The 24,248-nt window shown below is 43.3% G+C and overlaps 1 protein-coding gene across 1 annotated transcript in view; it reads right to left on the reverse strand.

Moving 5' to 3' along the window:
• Positions 1 to 24,248, reverse strand: part of PCDH11X (protocadherin 11 X-linked) — a 389,119-nt gene that overhangs the window by 211,912 nt on the left and 152,959 nt on the right. Inside the window, exon 4 of the mRNA XM_054388497.1 lies at positions 22,727 to 22,798. Within this exon, the coding sequence (XP_054244472.1) occupies positions 22,727 to 22,798 (72 nt within the window). The remainder of the gene's footprint in view (positions 1 to 22,726; positions 22,799 to 24,248) is intronic.

Raw genomic sequence — 24,248 nt, forward strand, 5'->3', positions numbered from 1 at the left:
CAGATAGTTGGTACTAACTAAGCAGAGTCTTTTACAGCTTGGGTGAGGGGAGTCACTGTAGCATCTTTATGTCACACTGTATTTATTTGCCAGCAGGATCCCAAAGGACAACACCAGCCGAAACACGGCAGCTGCTGCTATTCCCAGTCTTAGGAGAAAGGGACAAAGAGACGTTACCATTTGTACTGGTCATGGAATAAGAACAGCAAGCTATCTCATGACCCAAAGAGCACTAGGAATTGGCTGCCTTGAGCAGCTCAGTAACACCAGGTATTCACTACAGCACACAGTACTGACACAGAACAGTTCATTGCAGAGTTACTCTGGAGCATGCTGATCCACAGTGTCCTCAATATGATGCTGCAACCTCACACTGCTTTGGCTTTTAGACAGCAGACACAACAATCTGTGTGGCTATGAAAGCAAGTATGAAGAAAACAGTGTTAGGTGAGGGAAAACTAAGTGCTGCTCAGAAACATGAAAAAGTTCATTGACTGTCCTCCCCAAAATCTAATTCTCTTGAACAGGGAAGACCACTGCCCCAATCTTCACAGCAAGCAAAAACATCTGTGTGTGTACAAATTCCCATGGGCAGCAGTCTCCAAACTCTCCCATCAGCACGAACGTCATCGAGGGAATGCTTGCACACATCAAAGGGCAACAGCCTTAGAGAACCAGGATTTAACAGAGCTTCACAAAGTATAGCTCAGTGTAGCTCCACTGAACCTAGGCACTAAAGATACAGTTTCTGATTCTTTATCCTAAGCACCTAAAGCTCCAGAAGCTGTGTCAAGTCATCCCTTTAGGATGCACTTCAGCAGGCAGCACAAACAGCAACACCGACTGAGCTGAAGGCTCAGATTTGATCATGATGAAGCAAATGACCAAAGCAGACAGCTCAGTGCCTCACACAGTTACAAAAAACCCCAAAAAACGAAACAAAAAACAACAAATCACCAAAAAAAAAAAACCTAAACCACATCAGGAATAGTAAATACCTGGGAGGAAACAAAAGCCACTTTCAAACAGCCTCTGAATTGGAAAGGAACCTAAGCTCACTAACTGAATTCTTTGCCATTAAATGATTTGCAAATCTCAATTTCAATAACAAAGTATTAGATTGTGCTGGCTTCACCTCAGATCATTACCTTTAACTGCTCAGATGCACCTCAGTCAGACACCATTCACCTAATCACTGAGTCAAGATTTGAATTCAGATTTTCAGATCCCTGTGTTCAGTTCAGGGCCATCCTGCAAAGCAGTTTTTCCATTCACTTTGGAACTCCCTGACTCTGAGCAATAGGACCCCAGGCCCTAGTTTGGGATGGCTAGCTAGGAGCATTGAGGGAGCTACTCTTCCAACTAGAGGTGAGACACAAAAAGCACAGCTAGAGCTATTCCCTCAAATTAACGATTCTGAAATACTGATCCAGGTGATACTTAGAGCCTATCTATAAAATAATTATATTGTTCTTCAAGATGAATTAACTAACCCCTGTACACTTGGCCTGCTTCAAGCACCAAACGGACATCCAAAGCTTTCAGCTCTCCCCCCAGCTTTAGCACAGCCACGTCAATCACCTTGTTTCAGGGCAGGTCTGAGCTGAGTTTTCTGAGCATGGAGCAGGCTGGTTTATACCCTGGTGCCTACCCTTCTAGGCAATACCCCATGAACACTATAAAGCAGAATCACTTAGAAAATCACACACAGTTCGTGGCTCAGAAGGTTTCATATGGAAACCTTTAAAAGTTCTGTTTATTTTTAGGAGATTACTTATAATCTTCTACACAACCCCAAAAACCTTCACAGAGCTCTACTATAAATGTGATGACTTCAACAGAGTTTCATGTTTCTGACAAGTTCTGCTTTTGCTGAGAAGAGTTGAAATAAACCACTGGGAAACGTCCACAACTCTCTGAGATCCCATTTCTACCAGCTTCCTTCTGGTACCAAATTATTGTTGCAGTTGCCTTAACTACATCATTTTGGTATACCCGTGGCTTATCTGCACACAGAGATTTTACAACATTCGTTATTTCTCTGTGCATGGAGCCTTTATTTTCAGAACGTTGCTGGCACGTTTATTTCCGTACTTAGGGTACATAAGAGGGACGCAGTGGCCACAAAACCTCTCTCTGGAATATTGATACTCCACAATGGTGCTCCCAGCTAGGGGTGCGAAGCAGTAGCCTCAGACACGTTTGCCTGTTCCCGGCATTGCTGGAGCCGTGGCTGCCGCGCCGTCACAAAGTTGCTCTTTGCTTACACAAAGCCAGGCACAGCACTCAGCTCTAATTTACCATTTAGCTGCACATCTGCTTGAACCTTATCAATAGGCAGAGGGAATTGTAACCAGATGTTCTGCCATGCACAAATTAATAAACCTACTGTATGCTTAATTTCAACACATTTTTCTGGCTGGGGGTGCCCACCTCCCAGCAACTGGAAAGCCAAATTGCCCCTGAGTGATCCAACTGTACTGAAGCCTCCAGCTCTGAATAGACTTTGCAAGTTGGGCAAAGTTTATTAAAAGCTTCAAACGTTCACAAGTCTCCAGGGAAGCACGACTTTAATGCACGGCATTTAGAAGTAAATCATCGGCGTAATGGAGAGGCTCCTTCCTGCAACCTCCCGGGACCAGCAGGCTGGCTCAGAGGCTGAACTCCTTTATCACCCTCACACTAATTGTAGCACATCTAGAAATGATTAGATCTATTGTTAGAACAGGCCCTGCCAGCAGCTGGGACACGGTGATTAATAAAAATTTATCTTTAATTCCTTAGGATGTAGAAATCTAAAGCCACAGTTGAGCCCTGGACCCCAATTATTAGGTGATTAATGAAATTATAATTGCCACCCTTTCACTCACATTCATCACTAGGTTTACTATTAATCATTAGAGGTAAAGCACAGGAAAAAAGAAAATATTTTACAAGCTCTATGCTATGGATACATGGGAGAAGCATAAATGGGTAAGGAAAATATTCTCCAGTGCACCAGGCTGGAGCAAATGTGTATCATTACCCACAATTTAACAGCCCTGACTGGTCAAGTGAAGGTCAGACTTGCTAGCAGGAATCAGTTTCTGCCTGATGACAGCAGGAACCACCTTACCCAGTGCTTGAGAGACAGATACAGACCAGGTGGCCATCAAGGTAGGAGAAGCAGTTTTTAGCATCCCTGCCAGTTCATCAGCCCCAGTAAGAGGATTCCCCTCCAAGTTTTAGGAATGTTTCTTTTAAAGCCATGCAATCCATAGATTGGATGTGTGCAGGCAGCTGTGCACGATGTGCCTGCCCTCTGTTCATCCTGTACCGACACCACACCGGCAGCCAGCTGATGGAGCAGCTGCTGGTGCTTCCCTCTGCTCCTGCTCCCCAGCACTGGTACTCACTGCAGTTATATGGCTCAGGTTTTCCAAGCTGTTTGATTTCCAAGCCTGCTCATTTCCCAAAAAAAACTCCAAGTGACCAACACTGTCCCAACAATTAGGAACTGAGCAATTATATTGTATATAAAATACATGTTTATGAATAAAATAATAATTTAAACAATGCTAATTGCTTTCGCCCTGTAGCAATAATGTCAGAAAAGGTCAGATCCAATATTCTTTTCTCTTCCTGACTGATCAGTTTTGACACAGAAAGAATAATTGGTCTTTCCCAGATCAAAACACTATGCATGGGAAGGAAATGCAACTGAGGAGAAAGACTAAGGCCCCTTATCTCCTTTGGCAGGAGCTGCTCTTTCACCATTTTAGGGCCAAGCAGCCATCCACCCCAAAAGAGACTGCAAGAGAAGGAAAGTTTTCCTCAGCTGTCATGGACCTGTTCATGCCTTCAAGCAGAAAATGGGCAGAAAGGGACAGGCTTCATCCTTCTCCACTGTGCAGCCTCTGCTCTTCAGCACTGCAGTCTGTCTGCATACACTTGTAGCTACATGTTGTAATGCAAATGAGTATTTACTCGCCACTGATCTGTATCAGGTGAAAAATCACTGTGATTCAGATCTCATTTGTTTATAGAATAAATGATTTGTTTATACTGAGCTTGATGCTTTACCCCAGCTACTTGAAATTTCATTAAATCACAAATCACTTGTAAGACCATGCCTAGGTAAGCCAGAAAAGGCAGCTCTGCCACACGTGCCATATCTGTATTAGCATCCAAACACACAGCCACTTCCCTGGGAGTGTGTCAGAAACTCTGCCTGCAGCTGCATCTTTTCAGTGCTGATTTAAGCAAACATGGCTCAGCTTACAGCCTGTGAGGTCCAGAACAGGAGGTGGGTGCAGACAGCAATGCTGCTTCATTCTCATAATGCCATTTCTGTTTCCTAGGGAAAATAAAAGACCTCTTTAACCTTTGATGTAACTTATCTGAGCATATGCCAAAGTGTACTAAATTGTGTAAGAGAGGATAATTACCTACAGTGCATGGCAGCAGGAATAAAGTGTTGTGGTGTCATAGTGCACTGTGCAATTGGACACTTGTGTCACTTTGTGCATGTGCTGAAAGCCGTACATCAATCCTGGCAGCTGGAATGACAGCGACACTGACACCAAGCACCCCACAGCTCCTCAGTTGGGTGGGCATGAAAACAATAATAGCACAGAAATGTGCAGAAATCAGCAATATTATCACTTTATTTCCTCTAAACCAGTAAATGTTATTATGACATCTCACAATGAAATTGGATGGTAGTACCTCTAGTTTCTGTCTGGAAGATAAAGATCTATCTGCCAAGTGGGCTACCAGTTTGGCACAGGACCATGGCCAGTCCAGACTTCTCCTGCTGCAAATTACAAAAATTTGCCTTTCCATCCCTTCTTAACTTGATAACAATATTCTGGATTCTTGAAAGCTTTGGGCTCTCTGAACCTGGAGTACTGCTAAAAGCAGTCTGGGTTTTTTCATTCTGATCTCTACCGCAGAGTAAAATATTCTGCTCCTTCCCTTCCCCAGTTCTGGTTCAACAATAACTTCACAATGAAGTAATACAGCATCATCTGAATGCTAGGAAAGATTCTGAAGTCATATGAAGGTTCTGATAATTCTATTTTAGTGATGAGCTGACATTTATTGTGCTAATGTTTAGTCAAACAAAGCAGCATTTTAATGGATTTATTTTCTAGTAATGCTCACAAACATCCCTACTCTGGGAAAGACACTGTGTTTAATGTACTAGTGAACGTATCACACAAGAGCCTCTCAAAGACTGGGGTAAATACTCCAGCCATGCTTTTCCCCAACATACACAGCACCCCTTGTTTCTCCTACAAACACACACACACAGAGCAGGTCATGCATTTTGTACGTCATGTACATATCAGCTCCACCCATGGGAACAGCAGACACGACCATCAAACACAATTCACTTTTCAAGAGCAGAAATAACTTTGCTAAGCTTAATCACACACAAACACAATCTTCCATATACTCCTCTCTAGATTGCTTAGCACATTTCCAGTTGCCTGACTCATGAACCTTCTGGGGGCTCTGTGCAAAAAATTAGTAGAGAAATGATTTGTGGCTGCTGCTTCCCAGTCCACGTGTAACACAGTGCGTAGCAGGCAGTAGGTAGGTGCAGATAGGTAACTAGGTGGTTACAAATCAGCTGCAGCTACCTAACTAGACATGGATTTGGATGTACCATAGAAAGATATGTTTAAAAAGCAGCCAAATCCATTAACTTCTTGAATAGATTGACTCCAGGGAAACAGTGGCTTTCTAAATAATACAGCACATATTATAAAGGGTCACATTTATACTGGCTTCAACAGACCCAGGAGGGAAACTACAGTAGTTGTCTTTGATCTATTGGCCTATATAAAACAGTGATGTGCTGGAGCACTGGGAAATGTCCTAATTTATTCCTGGAAAATATGCATGCACATTGTCAGAGAACACTCTTTATGCTGCAGTGGTCTATTATGTGGGAAGCATTAAGGAAAAGGAAACAGAAGTATGTCACTTGTCCAGAACTGAACAGAATGGCTGGCTGCATGGCTGAGGAGCAGCTTTCATTGAACTTCTTTGCACTGAGACACTCTCTTCATTTTGTCCAACAAAGCGCTCCTTTTTGAACTCAGAGGCAACGTTTTAAAAGGGTGCATAATAAATAGCTGACTTCAGATCACAGCTATTACAAAGGAATAGTACACACATGCACAGCCAAAGAACAGAACATGAGTCGTCATTCCTGAATCAACACACAGTCTGGCAGGGCTCTTCCCATAGACTCTTTGGCTTGAAGTCCAAAGGTGTAACAGAAGAAATGTCACAACACAAACATCCTATGAACTTCACTATGATCTGAGTACACCTGTGGAAACTTCACACCCTTCTATCTGGTGGCACTGTTCATAAACTTCCTGAATTTTAGAGTGCTGTCAGAGCCACCCAGCCTACACCATGAGCCCCATACTCATTCCAGCACACTTAAGCCTTTTGTTATCAGGCGCTAATTAAAAAGGACAAAACAAAAGACCGTCTTACAAGCCTGGCAAAGAGTTATAGCTCTGTACTCAAACCCTGGGTATGTTACCATAATTCACTTTTTTTTTTTTTTTTTAACACAGCACAAATAGCAAGTAGGTGGAAAAAAGAAATTCTTTTCCTTTGCACTTTGTAAACCGGAATTTCCCCTCTTTTCCTTGTATGCTGGTGTTGTGCTGCAGTGCCCCAGTCTGACAATACTTTCTGTAAAGGAAAATGTTGCACATCTGTTTCTAATCAGAAGGTTTCAATAATGCCCCATCAATGGAGGCAGCTTGCATTTATGCCACCACATTTATTTTTTTATAAGAAAGGAGTGGGAATGTTTGCTGTTGGCCAGAGCAGCCGTGGACATGAATAGCAGTATAACAGCCTCCCTCTGCATACAAAAGTGCAGCCCTAGGTACCAGCTGAAATTCTAATCAGAGCTCCCTCTCAACACAGATATTGTGGGTGTGCTGTGCTCCTCATTTCTATTATTACAAACGACCTTTCAGGAACTGAAAAAATTGCATCTAGCCAGTGGAGACTTGTAATCGTTATCCATTCAGCCACAGGATTAACAGGCCTGCTTGTAAATGGAGAGGAGATAGATTCCCTTCTCCCTAATCTCAGCAAGGCACAAGTGGTCTAAATTAACAATTACCTTAGCCATGGAGGGAGATTTCTAATCTGTTAGAGTGATTTGGGATATTCTAATGGGAATTTGATCACCGCCACCGGCCAGGATCCACGCAGCACTTCCACCACCGAAGCAGCAGCCATGATTGCCGCTGTCCTACAGGTGCCCAGTGAAGCCCTCTCTTTGGCTGTGTGCTTAGCGGAGGCCATTTGACCGTGCTGAGGGCTCGAGGGCACAGGAAATGGCACAGAGAGGGAGATCCCCCAAAGCAAGCAGAGCTGCATGATGGATTTACCAGAGAAACAAAAGCTGTTTAATGTTCTGTGCAACCCAAGAGGGGCTCCGGTGCCTGGCGGTGTTATTGCAGTCTTAAATGGAAAGTTATTTTAATGTAATCCCTTACGATAACTTCAAATTGCTCCTTAAGATGTAATAAATGAGAAAGATGGCTTAAACCTTCAGATCTCTAACTAAGTATTTGCACGTGCAATCTGTGTAACATGCTGCTTACTGTCTGTGCACGAAGAGGGAGCTCACTTGCATTCACAAGCTGCATGTTACATTATTAACACTTCAAAATATTTAATAGTCTTTCTAGATGATAGCCTGTATTAGAAATAAACAGTCAGGAATAATTCATAGTACAGGCAGATAACTATGAGATAAGCAGTGGGGAAGATAATAAGCAACATGATTAATATTAAAGCTGTTTTACCGGCCTGCTGGTGAGGGGAGAAAGGAAAGTAAGTAACCAGGGTGAACCATAGACTCCAAACAGTAAATCATCTGCAAGACAACACAGAAACCTAAACCGTTTGCAAATACCTCTGTTCTGACAACGCTACTAAGTCACCAGACCTCAGCATCCTCTGGGGAGGGGCTCAGCCCCTGCACTTCAGCAGAGCATTCTTCCCCCTGCACTCCTCACGCTGCTACCACCCCAGCACTGCTGTCAGAGCAAGTTGAAATCAGGCTGTCCACTTACTCATGAAATCACAGCTACCTTGCCCTCACATGGAGCACTTCATACTCTGGTAAGCATTACAGAAAGTATGAAGCACTCAAGGAAGAATGGCTGTGCAATAAAAGTGTAATTGAAATGGCTCTGCTGCTGCCTCATTTCATCACTCACACTGGCCTCTGCTTGTTAAATTTTAAGATCTCTTGGGAAACCAGTGCATAATATAACTACACTCCAGAGTGTCAAAACAACCACTGCTATGATTTATCTCATGCATAACATCAAGGATCTATTTTAAAGTAAAGATTTCACCAGTAGAACAAGCCCTTAAACTTTCACGTGTCCCTTCATTCAAAGAGCACAGGCTAAAGATTTTGGAGGAATTAGCTAATGGAAGTTTTAGACTGCCAGTTGTCTTTGCCTGTCAGGACTGTTCAAGTCTCTTTACTCTTTTGTATATCCAAACTCATTACAAAAGAAAAAGCTCACGTGGGTTTCTTCAACAAAGATCAGAATGAGAAAACGAAATTTCATCAATGAGGCAACAGAAAACAAATAATGCAAACAAAACCCAGTGAAAAGTTTTAAACAAAGAATTTCCAAATAGTTTCGTAAATTATCTTGATTTCCACTCAACACACAGGGATTGCAAATAGTTCTGGGTAGCACACACAAACATCTTCAGGAAAGGATATCTGGATACCAAACAGATATACTCATGTCATGAGGTGATCTCTTTTGCCACCTCCCAGCCAGCTACTCCTCCCACTCAGTGCTTTGAATCTGCCTTTTTAACTAGAGCTTTACTAACATGCTGAAGATAACAAGATTTTAACAGTTCTGTTCTACTTGTCATTGTCCTGACTTGATCTTTCTTATGAGGAATTTGTCACCCACCTTCAAAAGAGGTAGGGACTTCTATATTTGCTGTGGGAGCATTTAAAGCTCTCTTCAGAGAAAAAAAAAAAGGCATTTTTGATCTACAGACAGCATTGCATTCTCATGTGTCTTCTGTAGGGACAATATGACATAGAATGAGCTGCTACCACCCGTGTGTCACAGAGGCAAAGGATATCTGTAGTTCTGCACATGATAATTTCACCATCACCTACAACTAAACTGGAAAGCCCGTAGAACCACAGCTAGCATTTGAAAAAGTGTTTCTGCCTCATACCCCAGTGCAGCAGGTAAGGACAGAAGATTTGTTGTACGATTCTAGGGAAAACTTCCAGGTGCACAGAAGCAGTGCTGTTTCCTCGTTTGGCCTGAACTTCCACGTGATGTCTGCCACAGCCACGTGCTGTGCCCCATAGCAATCATGCCACAGGTTTTATTTTGGCTAGGCATAATTAAAAGTTACACAGGGAGTTCTTTCCACTGCACTGAGCAGCCTTGTCTGCTCTGCGGTAATGCCTACAGGTGAGTAAGAGGCCATGCAGCACAGCTTGTTGCTTTCTGTTCCAACAGCTCACTGCAGCTATGGAAGACTGATTGTGTCCACCACGCTCTTATTCAGGGGCAGTTTCTCCTTTGTGTAAGGAAACTGTGGCTAACTCGAAGGCCAACACCCTGACAGCAGAACATCCAGAGTAATGCTAAATAATGATTTAAGAAATTACCTTTCACATCCACCTGTCCTCACCCCATAAAAGCTGATCAAAAGATCAGAACAGGCTTAGAAGTGACCACAAGCAGTTTCTCTTCCGGAGTGGACATGCTGGGGGTTTGTTCTTTGTTTTACTGTTGCTTCCTTGCAGATCTGTGAAGTGAAAGCTTTACCTTAGGACTGCTCTTCATCACTCAGTGCCCCTCAGCTTATTCTAACTCTGGCTGCAGAAACAGAAGTGCAGTTCCTAGGTATTGGTAAGAGAAGGGGACAGCAAGCTGTCACACCTATATTTGGTTAGCAGTGAGTGGTGGTCATTAGTCCTCAGACCTCAGAAAGTGACAGATCTGTCACACAACACAGCCAGAGCAGTGCCTAAAGGAAGCAGCAGCTGAAGCCCTGTGTCTCCACTCTGCAACAACACACCCTTGCCTCTTCCCCTATTTTCTGTACAAAGCTAAACAATCCTAACCTTACAGTCTACAGCAGACTGGGGAAGTAGAAATCAAGGGAAGCTTTTTTATTTTAAGAAAGCAATTTTAAAGAGTCTGAAATACTGTCTTCTTAAGACTTCAGTTTGCATTTTCATACAATTGTGTGCTAAGTCTTTTAGCTGCAGAAGAAAAGAAAAAAGAAATGAAGGAGCTGTGTGGACTTTCTGTGCAATGATCTCTATGGAATGAAACCTGACTTCCACTCTGCATAAACAGCATTGCTCATTATTTAGCTAAAAAACCTCCAAACAGCAAGCCCCAAAAATCCCAGGCTATTTTTATGGCTAGGAAAGCTAAACTCTTTCTGAACTCTGCAGTTCTGGCAGGTGGATAGACTGTAATGATCAAGATCTCAAGGTCAGAAATATAAAGAACCAAGTAAAGAAGTAATTTCCCTCTGTATAGCAGGCTGTGAGAACACTGGCCCTGACACACAATGCCATGAAAGAAAACAAGGCTCTCCCAGTTTTGATTTAAAGCCTGTTTGTTTACTCAAAGGTGCTCTGCTATCCCCCAAAGTTTTAGAGCAGTATAAGCATCCTCTACCCCTTGTCAGCATTTAACAGCCTACACCCCAGGGATTGATTTTATTCAAGTAGATTTTATTTTTCTCTCCAACTCATGTATTTAGCTTTCAGCTGCAGCTGCTGATGGGCAACACATCTATCATAGCTAAATGATCTTATTTAGAAGCATTTCTCTTCTGCAGCTGTTTGCTTGGTCTGCTATATACATTGCTTTGTACCTGCACACATACCAGCACAGCTTTACCTTGCCTGCTTATAATATCACCAAGGCCCTTCTGTATCTCCTCTTCCTTCACTCTCTCTTCTCATCATCGTGCATGCCATCCTTGCTGTCTAAGGGAGCCCAGTTTGTTTGGAGAATGAAGATCACAAAATAAGGACTGGTACAATTGTTCTGATGGCTGTTAGCAAACATTTAAACTGCTCCTGTGCTCACCTTCTTTGAAAACATGATCTCTCAAGACACTTCAGAGGAATGGGAATTTCCCTATCCAAAGTGTGGCAGTGATGTTTTTTCACAACCTAAATTATTCCTGCCAGCAATTTTGATATCTGAGTGCAACTGATGGAAACTAGTTTTAATTGTAGGGTGTCAAACAAAGCAATATCAACCAAAAAAGTTAATGACAGCGACTTCTACTAAGTTCTTTCAGTGAAGCACAGCTACAGATCTTATTCCTGCAGACCTAAAGTGCATTGCTCTGAGGGGGTGAAGTAATTCAGCAAAATACACAAGCATGAGTTACCTGCAATCCTTTAAAATAATATAGATGTCACAGGCTTCACTATGGGACTAACTGAAAAAAAACAACTCAAAACAACAAAATCTGGGGTCTGTTCTGAGCTTCACCTCTCATGTGTGGAGGTGGAGAAGAGAAAGTTAATGCCTGTATAGGAACAGTGCAAAAATGAGAGGGAGGAAATCTTTCTTCTTTGGGAAAACTGCACTAGGCAATGTTCGCTTCATGCTTCTTACAAGAGAAGGCCAACCTCCTCTTCAGGAGGACAGTTAGGAACTGTTTGGTGAGGGTGGGAGCAATATGCCTGTGCAAAAACTAAAATCCATCAGGATCTAAGTGCTGCTTTGTAAAGTGTCATTAATGGATTTGTAGCCCACAGAATGAATATCACTATCAAGCAAATCCAACTTTGAGGAATCTATGAGAAACAACTGTTTCATATGTAGGAAAAGAGTTCTTCAACAAGTGCCCATCTTGCAGCTCCTTCTCTTGTCTCTCTCTAGGTAGTTGTAGCATGGGGATTTGTTCCATATAAATATTGGTTTATGCTCTGAGGGCCAAAAATCATTTTCCCTCAGTGAGGGCAAGTGCTGTAAACACCTTGACAGAGAAGCTGCCCAAAGTAGTGCAGTTATCAGGCAGGGCTGGCTTACTTGACAGTGGCTAGCTAGAGAGATTGACTCCTCCTAAGGGCAGAACAGCATTTTTCCATTAACTGCACTCTTGTATAACACAGCAGCATCTCTGCTGCTTACAGTCTACACAACACTTGCTACCCATGTTTCTCTCAAGGCCTCAGCTTGCCAGAGTTTGTGAACAGACTGCACTCTGCCAAGCACAGCTCCACTACATGAAAGAAAGAAGCAACTCTGAAGGAAGCTCATCTGAAAGAAGTAAGCTAAAATAGTGATGGCACGATTATTTTTGTTTTATCAAGCTGCTGTAGAACTGCCAAGCCCAGAAGCCTCCCATTTTAGCTGTGTTCTGAAAAAAGAAATGAAGCAAGCTAGTCCCTCCCACTGCTCCTCTTGGAAAAAAACAGTTCAGATGCTTCTGAGTTGCAAGACTTGGAAATCCTGAAATAGAGAGAATGCAACAGATCACAAAGCATCTTTATCTAAGCAGACAAAGAGCTGTGTGTTAGGCACACAGGGAAGCAGCTAAAGAACAACAATGGCAATTCAAAAGCACCAAGAGCCCTGTTCTCACTGAGACCTGCCTGCCTTGTCCCATCAGCAGGCAGGCAGGCTGTTGACCAGGAGCACAACATCAGCAGATACCAGCTGTGAGAGTCCACTGCGGATAGCAAAATTTGATGGAACTTGAGAAATGAGCCTCAATGTTCAAAACCAAAATCTGCAACATGGCCATGACAAAGGACCACTGCAGAGACCAGGTTTTCCTACAGGGAAAAGTGGAAGCAAAGAGAAGGAAAAGTCAATGAAATAGATGAGAATAGACAAAAATCATTCATCCTTCATCATAGAGAGTACAGGCAATGAAATAAATAGCAAGCCAACCTGTATCGGGTTTGGCTGAGCTGCAAAACACAGCACTACCAAAGAATTAACTCCAGCTCAGCCAAACCCAACACAAAACCCCACCAAATTTTCTGAAGGCTTTACACAATAGCTGTCGCAAAACAAAACAAGCCACCGCAGTTTTTTCCACAAATCATAAGTAATACTTTCATACTTGGACTTGCATGTACAAAAGTGCAACAGAGGCACAAGATGTACATCATTCTCCTTCTCTTTCCATTCCCTACCTGGCCCATGATGCTACAGGTTCAAACCATGTTTCTGTCCTGTTAAAACCAGGGACTCGATGCTCACAGCCTGCAGTCAGGCTGCACAGAAATACTTGGAAAGCTGTTCAACATCCTTTTTTCTGCACACAGAACAAAGAGGATGGCATTTTCATTGTGGAGCCTGAACCACAGGCCCAAGAACTACAGCCATCTGGAGTGTAAAACACTTAAGTATAGAATATTAGCAGATAGATGTCCCTATACTGCAAAGAGTAAGGACTTACTGGCATTTCAGATGAGGACAATACTGCCCTGATCACCTGGATCTGTAAAAACCAAGCACCTAGAACTAATCCTGGCCATGGCAATAAAGTGACTGTGGGCACCTCAGGACAAGAAGTTTCCATAAGTGGTGTCAACTTGTTTATTTAAATTGAATCTAAGCCCAGGAGCAAAGAGGAATTTAGAATCTCTGAGGGAGAACAGGAACACAAAGAGAGGGCATGACAAATAAAAAATAAAAGCACAATTTCTGCCTCTACTCATAGTTTACATCATCCATATTGCAGCCATGCAGTGAAATTCATCACATTACAAAGTACTGTGCTGCTGCTGAAAATTTATGGCCTTAACCCACAGCAGCAGAATATGCATTTCTTCAGGGATGATGAATTCTGCCACCAGCCACTGTCACGGTTTGTTTCCTTTCTGGGTCTCAGCTACGTCTAATCTCACTCAGAGATAGAGCAAGAGCATAATGCACAACAAATATTTTTACTGTCCTTGTGTGGTATTTGGAACAGTATAGGGGCATCTCAAAACAGGCAAATGTAAAGTTTGGGTCATCATTTCCCAAACTACAGTCTTGGGCTGCAGCACCAACACCTACTACCTAGAATCTAGCATTCTTTTCTCTTGTCATTTCCCCTATTTTAACTTCAGGTAGAATCAGTTTGTAAAATCTGTATTCATAGAAGCATGGAAGAATGTTGTAGGAGCCTTGCAAATGACAAAGTTCATACATAGGAAGAGTGATATGTACCAAAAAACTACCTCCTATCAAAGCAGAGCTAGTCACTAATTTTCATTCCTCAGAGAAGATAAATACTGTGCTATAAGAATCTGTTTGAATCATCCTTAGAGTCAGCGCACATCCTGTGTTGCTCATCTGTGTTCTTAGCTCACAAGCAGGTAGGCTGCAGGCTGGATCCACCGTCCCGATGTCAGTGGATTCCAAGTCCGTCTTTTTGAGGGCCCCTGTAATTTGTCTCCTGCTATTGCAAGAACTTGTGCTACTGGAAGGTGACAGAGGCAGGGTCAGTCAGATGGTCAGAAAAAGCTTGGGATCATATGGCTTGAAAATCAGTAGCTGCTCCTGCTTTGAAGGGACATGGGATGGGAGAAAATGTGACACAGCAGGAAGAGATCTGGAGGAAGGCCTTATTTGCTGAAGTCATTGTGAGGGCACTCTGGGTTCCCTGCACATGGCACAGACACCTGGATGGAGATCAGGGAGCACATGCAACGGAGCCCTGTGGCCAGGCTGGACAATGACACTCCCAGCTCAGCATCCCATAACTTTTCATTGCTAACAGGCAAAACTTCCACAGTATCTCATTTTCTTTATCCCCTCCCTTTTAGGTGAGGTATTGTCCCTTTTAGGTGACAATAACCAATAAAACCTGAACGAGAAGCTCCATGCAGCTCTGCATGGCAGTGAGCCCTCAAGGCATAGCCTGAGGAGGGACAAGTGACCATCCCCTGAGGGGGGACAAGCGGCCAGCTTCAAGGCCAGGGCTGCTCTGGGTGAGATGAACTCAGGCAGCTCCTGCCCACCCTAAGTGAGTGCCTGTCTCCTCCCAATGGTTAACACATACACTGTAAATGAAAGGTTGGACCAGATGATGCTTGAAGTCCCTTCCAGCCTGGTAATTCTGTGACTCTAAACGCTGACTCTAATGTGCTAATCTTGCCTTATATGCCTTGTAATTTATAAATTCTTTCTCAAAGACAGATGGAGAGCACAGTGGTGTCAATCTCATTTGGGCTTTGAATGAATGCATAATATCCATTACTGCATAGCCACTGGGGCACCAACTTGCAGTGTTGTCTGCTCTGTATGCAATAGTCTGCAGCCAAAAAAATAATTAGGCCATAAAATATCCTTCAAGAACAACAACTGATGTTGTAGCTGAGAAGCTGACAGAGAGGGTAAGTGATCTGCCAACCACAACCCCCAGCCATCTTCTCCACTGTGGACCTGAGAATAACCATATAATTTAATGGCCTGGTGAAACAGCTCATGCCAGTTGACTAAACTCAGTCTAAAACTATTCCTGACGTTGAAGATGGATGAACTGTGGCTTGGTCACTGTGCACTGGGGCTCCTAACAGCAACACTGAATAATTTGTCCCTTATGCCTGAGAGCTAGCACTGGGTTTCAGTCTTTCATTGTGATCAGTACTAAAACTTTCAGCATTACAGACCCATGATCAGGATGGACACCTCCAGGTGCACAGCAGCTAGTGCCTGATTTGGTTACTCCCTGTGACAGGACTTCATTGCAGGGCCTGTGTTTGCCATCCAGGAAGATAAAATCAGTGTCACCAGTTCATCAGGAGGGAAAAGATGATGTTCTTATTAAACAGTGTGGAGGTCTGCAGGAAAAAATCCCAACCAAAAAAACCCCAAACCACAATCAAACAAAAATACCACCACCAAGAAAAGTAGTTAAAAGGTTCCTAAAAGTGTCATGGAGGAATGAAACACCTCAGGAGATGAACAGAGAGTCAAGAGCCTAACAATTCCAAAAGCTTTCCTTCAAACACTCGCTCCTCAAGCACAGGTCCATACTGAAGCCAATACCATTGTAAGGTTTAAAGCACACCAGCAGAAGTTTTTATTATGTTCATGCTTTCTAAACCTTTTCAGATCACTCCTTGTGCTCTGAGATACACAAATACAAAAGGTCTGCAGCAGGGTCTGCTCCTGTGCAGAGCTCCTGCCTTACATGACAGTGAGCTGTGAGTGACAGCCAACTGGACACCAGAGGAATGGCCACCTGGGTGAATCATGCCTCGTTTGTGTTTTCTGCTTGAAGATTTATGCATGTTGAGCACAGCTCACAGCAAGTAAGTTACAGTCCAATGCAACTTAATGATTTTGCCACTTGGTGCTTTCTCCTAAATAACGGGGATGTCTGCGCTCCCTCGCCAAACAGGGCTGGCGGCAGAAGAAATATGGTGGGGAGGAAGGGTGTCCTGAGCATCCTCATGGATAACTAAGCACCTTGGAGATCTCATCTACATCTTCTGAAAGCAAGTCCATGGTGATTTACTTAGCCACTGCCAAGGCTGCCTGCACCTCAGGCGATGAAGGAGTAGCTGTCTGCCTGCCCTTTTCAAACAACACATGGGATACTTGCTGCTGAGCGCTCGATCTCCTCCGGCTCAGAGCATGGCAATGGAGAATAAATCAACTGCCTGTGCTGAGCAGCACAGCTCCCTCCCCTGGCTCCAGCACCATGCACACTGACAGGAGACTTCCTGGGGTTGCCTGTTTCCATGGACGCTGCATGTGCAGGTGAAGCTCTGTGGCTGAGCTCCCCACTCCTGTTCCCAGCTGTTTCCTCTTTTACAGGGCTGTTCAAGACTGCAAGAACAGCTCCAACATGTCAGAAGCAAGAGGAGGGAAAAGGATTAACAGCCTGAACAAAGAAATGAGGCAGACATTGCCACTGCCAGGGTGGACAAAAAGCATTCTTCAAAGGCTTGGGGAATGACTTGCAAAAGATTTAAATATTTCAAGGTAGTAAGGACTTAAAACCTTTACTTTCCCCCAGTTTTCCACTCGGCTGCCTGAAATTTTGGGTTCTGGAAATACATGAAACTGTCTAACAGAGGTGATCAAGCAAGTGCCTGTGCTCAGACATACAACCCCCAAAGCAGCTGGATTTCTGGTTCTGCACAGCTATATGTCAACAAATATACTGAGTGTATTATATATATTGCATGGAAATTGTCTGTAGAATTCTCTTTCCATTAAGTAAGAAACAGACTTTATTAAGACACCAAATAAAATGGAAATATTTTGAACACCCAGATCCTAAATACCAAATGTAGCCAGGGCAGAGCTAGTCTGAGTCTGTTTTGTTGACTGGTTTGTATCTAAACTGAAGACACCAAGTAAGAAGTAAAGCTTCACTTTCATTCTGACTTTCACTGATTTGCAATCCTAAAGGCTGGAGCTGTGAGCTAAGTAAACACAGCACACCGTGACTTCATGAAAAATAATTCACTTCCCATGAACTGCAGGAACAAAATATGCACAGAATTCTTATGAGTTGCTTCTCTTCAAATATTTAACCATGGCTGTCAACACTCCTTCCTAACATAAAACATTGGGTTCATAACTTAAAAAGTGCTCAGGCAGTTTTCTAAACCAAGCTCCCCCCCCCCAAGCCTGTTTTTACATAGGCTTTATTGCGATGTGTCCCAGTGGTCAGTAGAACTGGAATCTAAATTAAGTAGCTTAAAGCACATGTGTTATAAGTGTAGCAGCCAGCATGGTCTGTTTATTAGTGGCTGCTCTTCACTTGTGTGCAGGAGAGGAAGAAGGTGAGCTGCCAGCTCCCCTAATGAGACATCACCATCAAAGGGTGCTTGGAGACCTTTCTCCCCAGAAATCTCTTTCTTGTATACTGAAAAGTGTGGCTGCAGATTAGGGTACAAAACTGATGAAAAGAGCAAAAATTACTGCAAATAGTTGTGCCTGCAGTTGCTGGGCATTTAGAGGGAGCAAGAATTACATGACTTGATTTACTTTACAAAAACTGATTAGCAAAACCCCCTGTGGATTTCTTAACTATACTGTGGAGGGATATAAGATTAGTGCAGCAATTCCCATCATCAAACGTATTTACTGTTGAAATATTGGATTAGTGATGTTGTTATCCACTGTTCCAAGATTATAAAGTGATTCTTTAAAATTGAGCAGAAAAATACTACACTCTATCATTTGTAATTAGATTTCAGTCTGAGTGGTTTTGCCTTTCCAGAAAAAAGTAATTCTGCTCAAAAAAGGGAGAGAGGACTGTGCTCAGCACACAAAGGGAAATAAAGCTACAGAGGGAAAAGATGGCACAAATTTTTCTCCTTTTCTACTTTTGAGAGCCAAGTGGTTGCACTTGGTCTGCATTGTATTACTGCTGCTTGCCCTCCTTGCCATGCTCGTGGCTGTGGCAATGCACCACTGTTACACCGGGTGGTAACAGAGCCATGCTGGTGTTAGATGCTGCTTATCTGTAAGACACAGGAGAATGTGCACTACCTGAACCTGACAAATCTTAGTCCTTGGATATTTAACTCTCACTGAGAACTTTGAGGAAAGCCATAAACCTTGAAGGTCATCACTGTCTGGGTTTTCAGTGACAATGAGCACCATGGAGGAGGAAGAGTATGAGGAAAGGGGATAAATTAATGTGTTCATTAAAGCAGAGAAGCCACATTCGGGGCATGGAAATTAATGCAACTGTACCCTGGCTTTTTAGCCACTAACTTAAGTGAGTGAAAGTAGTTGGAATTCTTACAGTTAATGAAAGCTAAAAAGCTAGAGCACTAATAACACCACCTGCTCACATTTGCTCCTGTAGAGCACCTCTAGGCATCACTTTATACAGTGTTTCAGATGACATACAAAACATTGTCATGTAAGAGTAACACACAAGTCTCAAATCAGAAGTACTCTGCAGCTGAAGGGTGGGGGCTTTGCTGTATCTGCCATGCCAGCAACCCCTCACCATTTGCCACTGCTGCAGTTTGAAGCAGTAGAACCTCAGTCATTGTTCTTTTCCCTTATTTTGGTAAATCCTTATTCTCTCTTTCTAGGTTTATCCTCCTAGGAACCTGAAAGAATAAATCAATTTGCTTCTGAATCAAGAGCATTGTGATCGGTAATATTTCATGCCGTTGTCACATAAAATGCAGATTTTAAAGTCCTGTGAAAAGTGTAAACAATCACAGATTTTAACTTGTCATGTTTGTAACTGACCATAAAACCAAAGGCTATAAATACATAATCTTAGCTACAGCAGCTCTGAACAGCCTTGACAGGGTTTATCAGCTAAATGTTTAATCAGGCACAGCAACAAACCCCTACCCACAGGAATCCATGGTATTTAGCATTTAAATCAAGCTTGTAAACCAATGACAAGTCTATTTGGGCAACGACTACCACACATGTTCCTTATCTGCAAAGGCCTTGTCCTGAATTTATCAGAACCAATCTCTCATACTCTATTTTCCAGGCAGTAAGATCAGTTCCCATTCCAGGAGTTCACAGAAAGAGATACAGAAAACTGCAAGTTAAAAGGGATGGCCATGAAAAAGAATTCCCATGCTGTCAATGGCACATTTGCCTGGGAACTTAAATCGTAGCCCAAAAAAGTAAAACTGTAAATCCAGGGTCAAAATCCCCACCACAGACTAAGAAAGGCACCTGGCAAGGCACTACAGTGATTCATTTATTATCTAATTGAACTGTTCAGTTCCAAGACCTTCAGCTGGCTGGCTGCTTCTGAGGAAGGGAGGAAACCTCGACTAAGGCAAGCAAGAGCCATGCCAGCACAGGTGACACAAAGGCTTCCCTTCCCTGTGAGCTCCACGCTGCAACCTCTGTGTGCAATTGCCTGGCTGCTAATAGGTACCAGCTTCTCACCTCTGGGACTGGGGGCCAGATGTGCTGCTTTCTGCTTCACTGCTTCCTTGGCCCTGCATGCTGAAGCTGTGCTCACAGCTATCTCCTGCACTCTGTGCTGGTGAAACGCATCCCACAGCAGCTCTCAGCATTGCACGGATGGTGCAGAGCCCAAAAAAGCGTGATGAGGTTTTTTATTGTTCTTATTAAGCAGACAAAAGAGAGTTTCTCCCTTTGTTGGGAACACCAAACTTCCCTGTAAATAACCTTCTTGTAAACAGGAGCTGGTTTTAATCATGGTTCATTCTAGCAGCTTTTAAATATATTCCTCCTTTTTAGAGTTGGAAACCATTTGCTTTATGAGCACCATTTGGATCATTTGTCTGTTGCTCATAAAATAGACAAAGCTTTTATCCATGCCATGAATTTTTACTCACTTTATACCAAATATCTAAGGAGGGATTTGCAGGGGGCAGAATTACATCCATGAAAGAATTAACAACTAATTTAATTTTCCGCTACAATAATGGTTCCAGCAGTTTTTGATTTTGTTGATTACATTTCTTCCCTCCATGAACTAAAAAAGCATATTGGTGTTAACTTCTTTCTGTGTTTTTTTTTTTAAAGGCAGGTTTCCCCCTCCCCCCCCCCCCCCCCCCCCCACCAAGAGTGGATATAAAGGACAAAGACCATTTCAGACTTTCTAATCCTTGCTGTTCCTAAACAAAGTAGTGGCAGCTGCAGCTTCCAGAAGTGAGCAGGTAGCATGGTGACACAGTCTGCACACTCAGGAGGGACACCAGTTCCCACCTGCACTGGCACATCCCAACAGAACCTGCCTTTGCAAACGCTGCTGACAGCAGTCATGCAAACCACCTCTTGCAAAAGCTTGCCTCTGACACCCATGGTTGTGCACCAGGGCTCCCCTAAACAGCCTCAGCATCCATCTGCCTCGACTCCCCCTCTCAAAACTCATAAGGCAAAATTCTCTCTTCCGTGCCAACAAATCAAAGCCCAGACCTAACTCCTAGCTCTCTACCTGCCTGCTCTGCAACACAGGCTGTAGGCAAGGTCCCAGGAGAAGCCTGGTAGCTCTCTCCTCATCAGCTTTTTAGCAGTAACTGCTGGAATGGAACACTTTGCTCCACAGTTTTGCACACAAAGAGTCACTATGGACCATAGAGAGCTCCTGTGGTCCTGCACATAAACATTATTGATGGCAGACACAGATCAATGCACACTCAGCTGCTGTCATTAGCAGCTGCTGGGACAGAGGCCTTTGGAGGTCTGGCCAGGCAGTAGCTGGAAACAGGTCCCATGCTACAGCGGGGAGCCTTTTTTTTAGGAAGACTGGAGGGAAGATCTTGCAGAAGAGTTCCAATTGAGGGATTTCCCTACAATAGCAGGCGTGCCTGCTCACAGATAACTACCCTCTCTCTGTATGTAAAGGTGCACAAATACAAGTATCACATATCTGCTGCTGCAGTGAAGGATGTTCCAGTCTGAAGCTACTCTATTTGAATCAGCTGTATAGATTGTACCATGAAAGCCTGCACAGTTGGCATTGCAGCTGATAAAAAGGAGCGCACTCACCCATGAACAACAGTAGCAGCAGCAGAGATGGGGAGCTTCTTTCATTTCACTTCAGAATTCCTGTGCTGTGTTTGACACAAGTTCTTGGAGTAACCATAGCTCGAGAACAAGCCCAGGCTCTAGGATTTCATATATGCAGTTTGTAAAAGCTAGAGACTCAAGAGGAGATTATTTCTGTGGGCAGAGTGCTTTACATCCTGGAAATATGAGGCAGAGCCTGCCTAGACAGTCAGGCTGTAATTACAGAGCAAGGGTTGCTACCTCTGCCTGGGTGTCTCCACCTTTGCCAGGAACCTCTCACCTTGGCCATTACAGCTATAGATTCACTGCTGCCTTCAGCAATGGGTGAACCCTGCAAAGCAGAGGTAGAGGCTTCTATCAGCCAGAGGCACTGTGCCACACAACTTAGAGAGGTGGCAGCTGCTAAAGGAAACACGTGCCCAGATCCATGAAAAGAGCAATCTTCCCCCAGGGATTTGCAGAAGCAGCCTGATTCTCTGGGTTGGTCTTACCAGCACCCTACTTCATCTACACCCCAGCACCTTCTCTTGTACAGCCCCAACCCTTGCCCTTGGAACAATTACATCCAATTCCACTCTACTTTGGACTGGTACTTCCTTTCTTTCACCTCTCAAGCCACACGTTTCAGTGTGCAGTGCAGGACACAGGGAACAGCCAGCCAAAGTGGCTCTGAACTCTTGCATGTAAGACATTCCTAACACCCCATCTGCTCGAAGTGCACAACATCCAAACACACATTGAGGCAAGGAAGCCTGCACGCTCATGTCCCCGAGTCTTAACCACGCATGGTTAAGCATTGCTTCATTTGTTTGGTTAAATCTCTATTACACAAAAGGTTGATCTTTGAAACCTTCCTCTCAAATTCACAAACTTCCACAAACTCCACTTCTATACCAGAACATGCTCACAGTTCATTTACAAATCCTTCAGAAAGTAGTTTCGTAATGCAAAGTGAAGCTTGTTTTTAAGCACATAAGGAACAGAAACTCAAGGCAAGGTAGTCCTGGTGCTTATAAGGAGAAAGCTGAGGCTCCAGCTAAAAGGACACTACAATCCCCTGGGCAGTCAAACACTACAACAAATCATTTTTGGCATAAGATGCCAAGAAGCACAGAGCTCCCTGTTGCAGCATGTCTTTAGGTTCCCAGATAAACTCAATCAGAACTTACAGAAACCACCATTACTGAAAACACATTAGCAGAAAAGTTGTTCCAGCCTACCTGTGGCTGAGTCCAAGGCTCCAAGGGTGCTTCTTTCAAAGGAGTTTGTGGCCTTCCCACCTCTTTTGTGTGCTTTTAGGAGAGAAAAGAATGAATCAGTTGTATGATTTGCATAATCGAGCACTCTGTCAGCATTCTGCATTAGTCTCCCTTGAGGGAGTAAAGCAGTCAGGTACAAAATTCACACGAAGTGATGGCAGCACAGCACAACTGAACACATTTGGAGTAGACTCTAGGGCTGATATTTTTGCAGCTAAGTAACTTAATTGTCAGAGGTGGTTTAACTTTCAGTGTGTGGAGGCACACACCATTATCTGTGTGCACAGAGGAAAACACTCCAGCCAAAAATCTGAAATGATTTGCCAACAGAGGACAGCTCAGCAGCACAACTCCAGAGGAACCCTGGCTCCTGTTTCTCTGCTGTTTCCTCCCCAGGCTATGCTATGCTCAATGAACACTCTGACAGAAAACACAGACTGCAGTGGAGCTAACTTGGACAAATGGATTAGGAGAAATACTATGGACTTTTTGTTTGTTTGTTTGTTTTTTAATTCTGCATTATTTTGAGCAAGAAAGCCATGTTCTGAGCTGGGAGCCCCAGCCCCTCCTTAATGCTCTTTGGAGCTGGAGCCAGAAGAGACTGGGCAGGTAACAGCTCCTTGCCTCCTTGGCTTTCCACTACTTTGGAATACTTCAAGATCAAGCACCCCAAATCAAAAGTCTGAGTGATAAAGCAGGTTAAAGTTGTCTTCAAATGCAGACTTTGCTGATCCTCCACACTTCGCTTTTTCAATATCACCAAAACATTCTGCAAATACTTTTTAATGTAATTGTTCTGCTTGCCTAATAAATATGCAAGATTTGTGACCACTGAGGCTGGGCAGTGAATGGGATCTTGGTTCCTTTGCATTTTCTCCACTTGAACTTCCCAGAGAAGGAACTTTACAAATTACAGCAAAAATAACAAGTTTCTCCTATTTTCTTTCTCCCTAAATTCTCTCTGCCATAAAACGGGAACAATGGCATTCACAGAAAAGGTCCTCTACCAAAATACACTATTTAAGTAGTGCCAGGATTCTCCTCTTCCTGAAACACATCTCTACTGCTGTACCCTTTGGATACAGCATGTGACAATATGTAATGTAAACAGCGTCTTATCCAGGTCTCACATCAGAGTGATCTAAATGCTCATGGAGGCTGCAAGAGCTGACAAAGAGAGGGAAAGAGGTATGACATTGGATATTCTGTCATATATAGTAAAATATGGCCACTTAAATGGGAAAAAAAATACAACACAGCATTTGTGGGGAACTTCAGTAAGCAGGGAGCATTCACAGGGCTCATTCAAAAAACCACCTTATTAAATGGCAATTTTGTTTTGGCATGTTGGATTGGCTGTAATAACAGATCACAGGCAATCATTTTTACCACTTCTGTTATGTTATATTTTGGGGTAGCAATGCAACTCACTTCATTCCTGAAATAGGACAATGCATTTATTTCAAAAGGAAAAAAGAAGTAA

The sequence above is a fragment of the Indicator indicator genome, chromosome 17 (assembly GCF_027791375.1).
Source record: "Indicator indicator isolate 239-I01 chromosome 17, UM_Iind_1.1, whole genome shotgun sequence".
NCBI lineage: Eukaryota > Metazoa > Chordata > Aves > Piciformes > Indicatoridae > Indicator > Indicator indicator.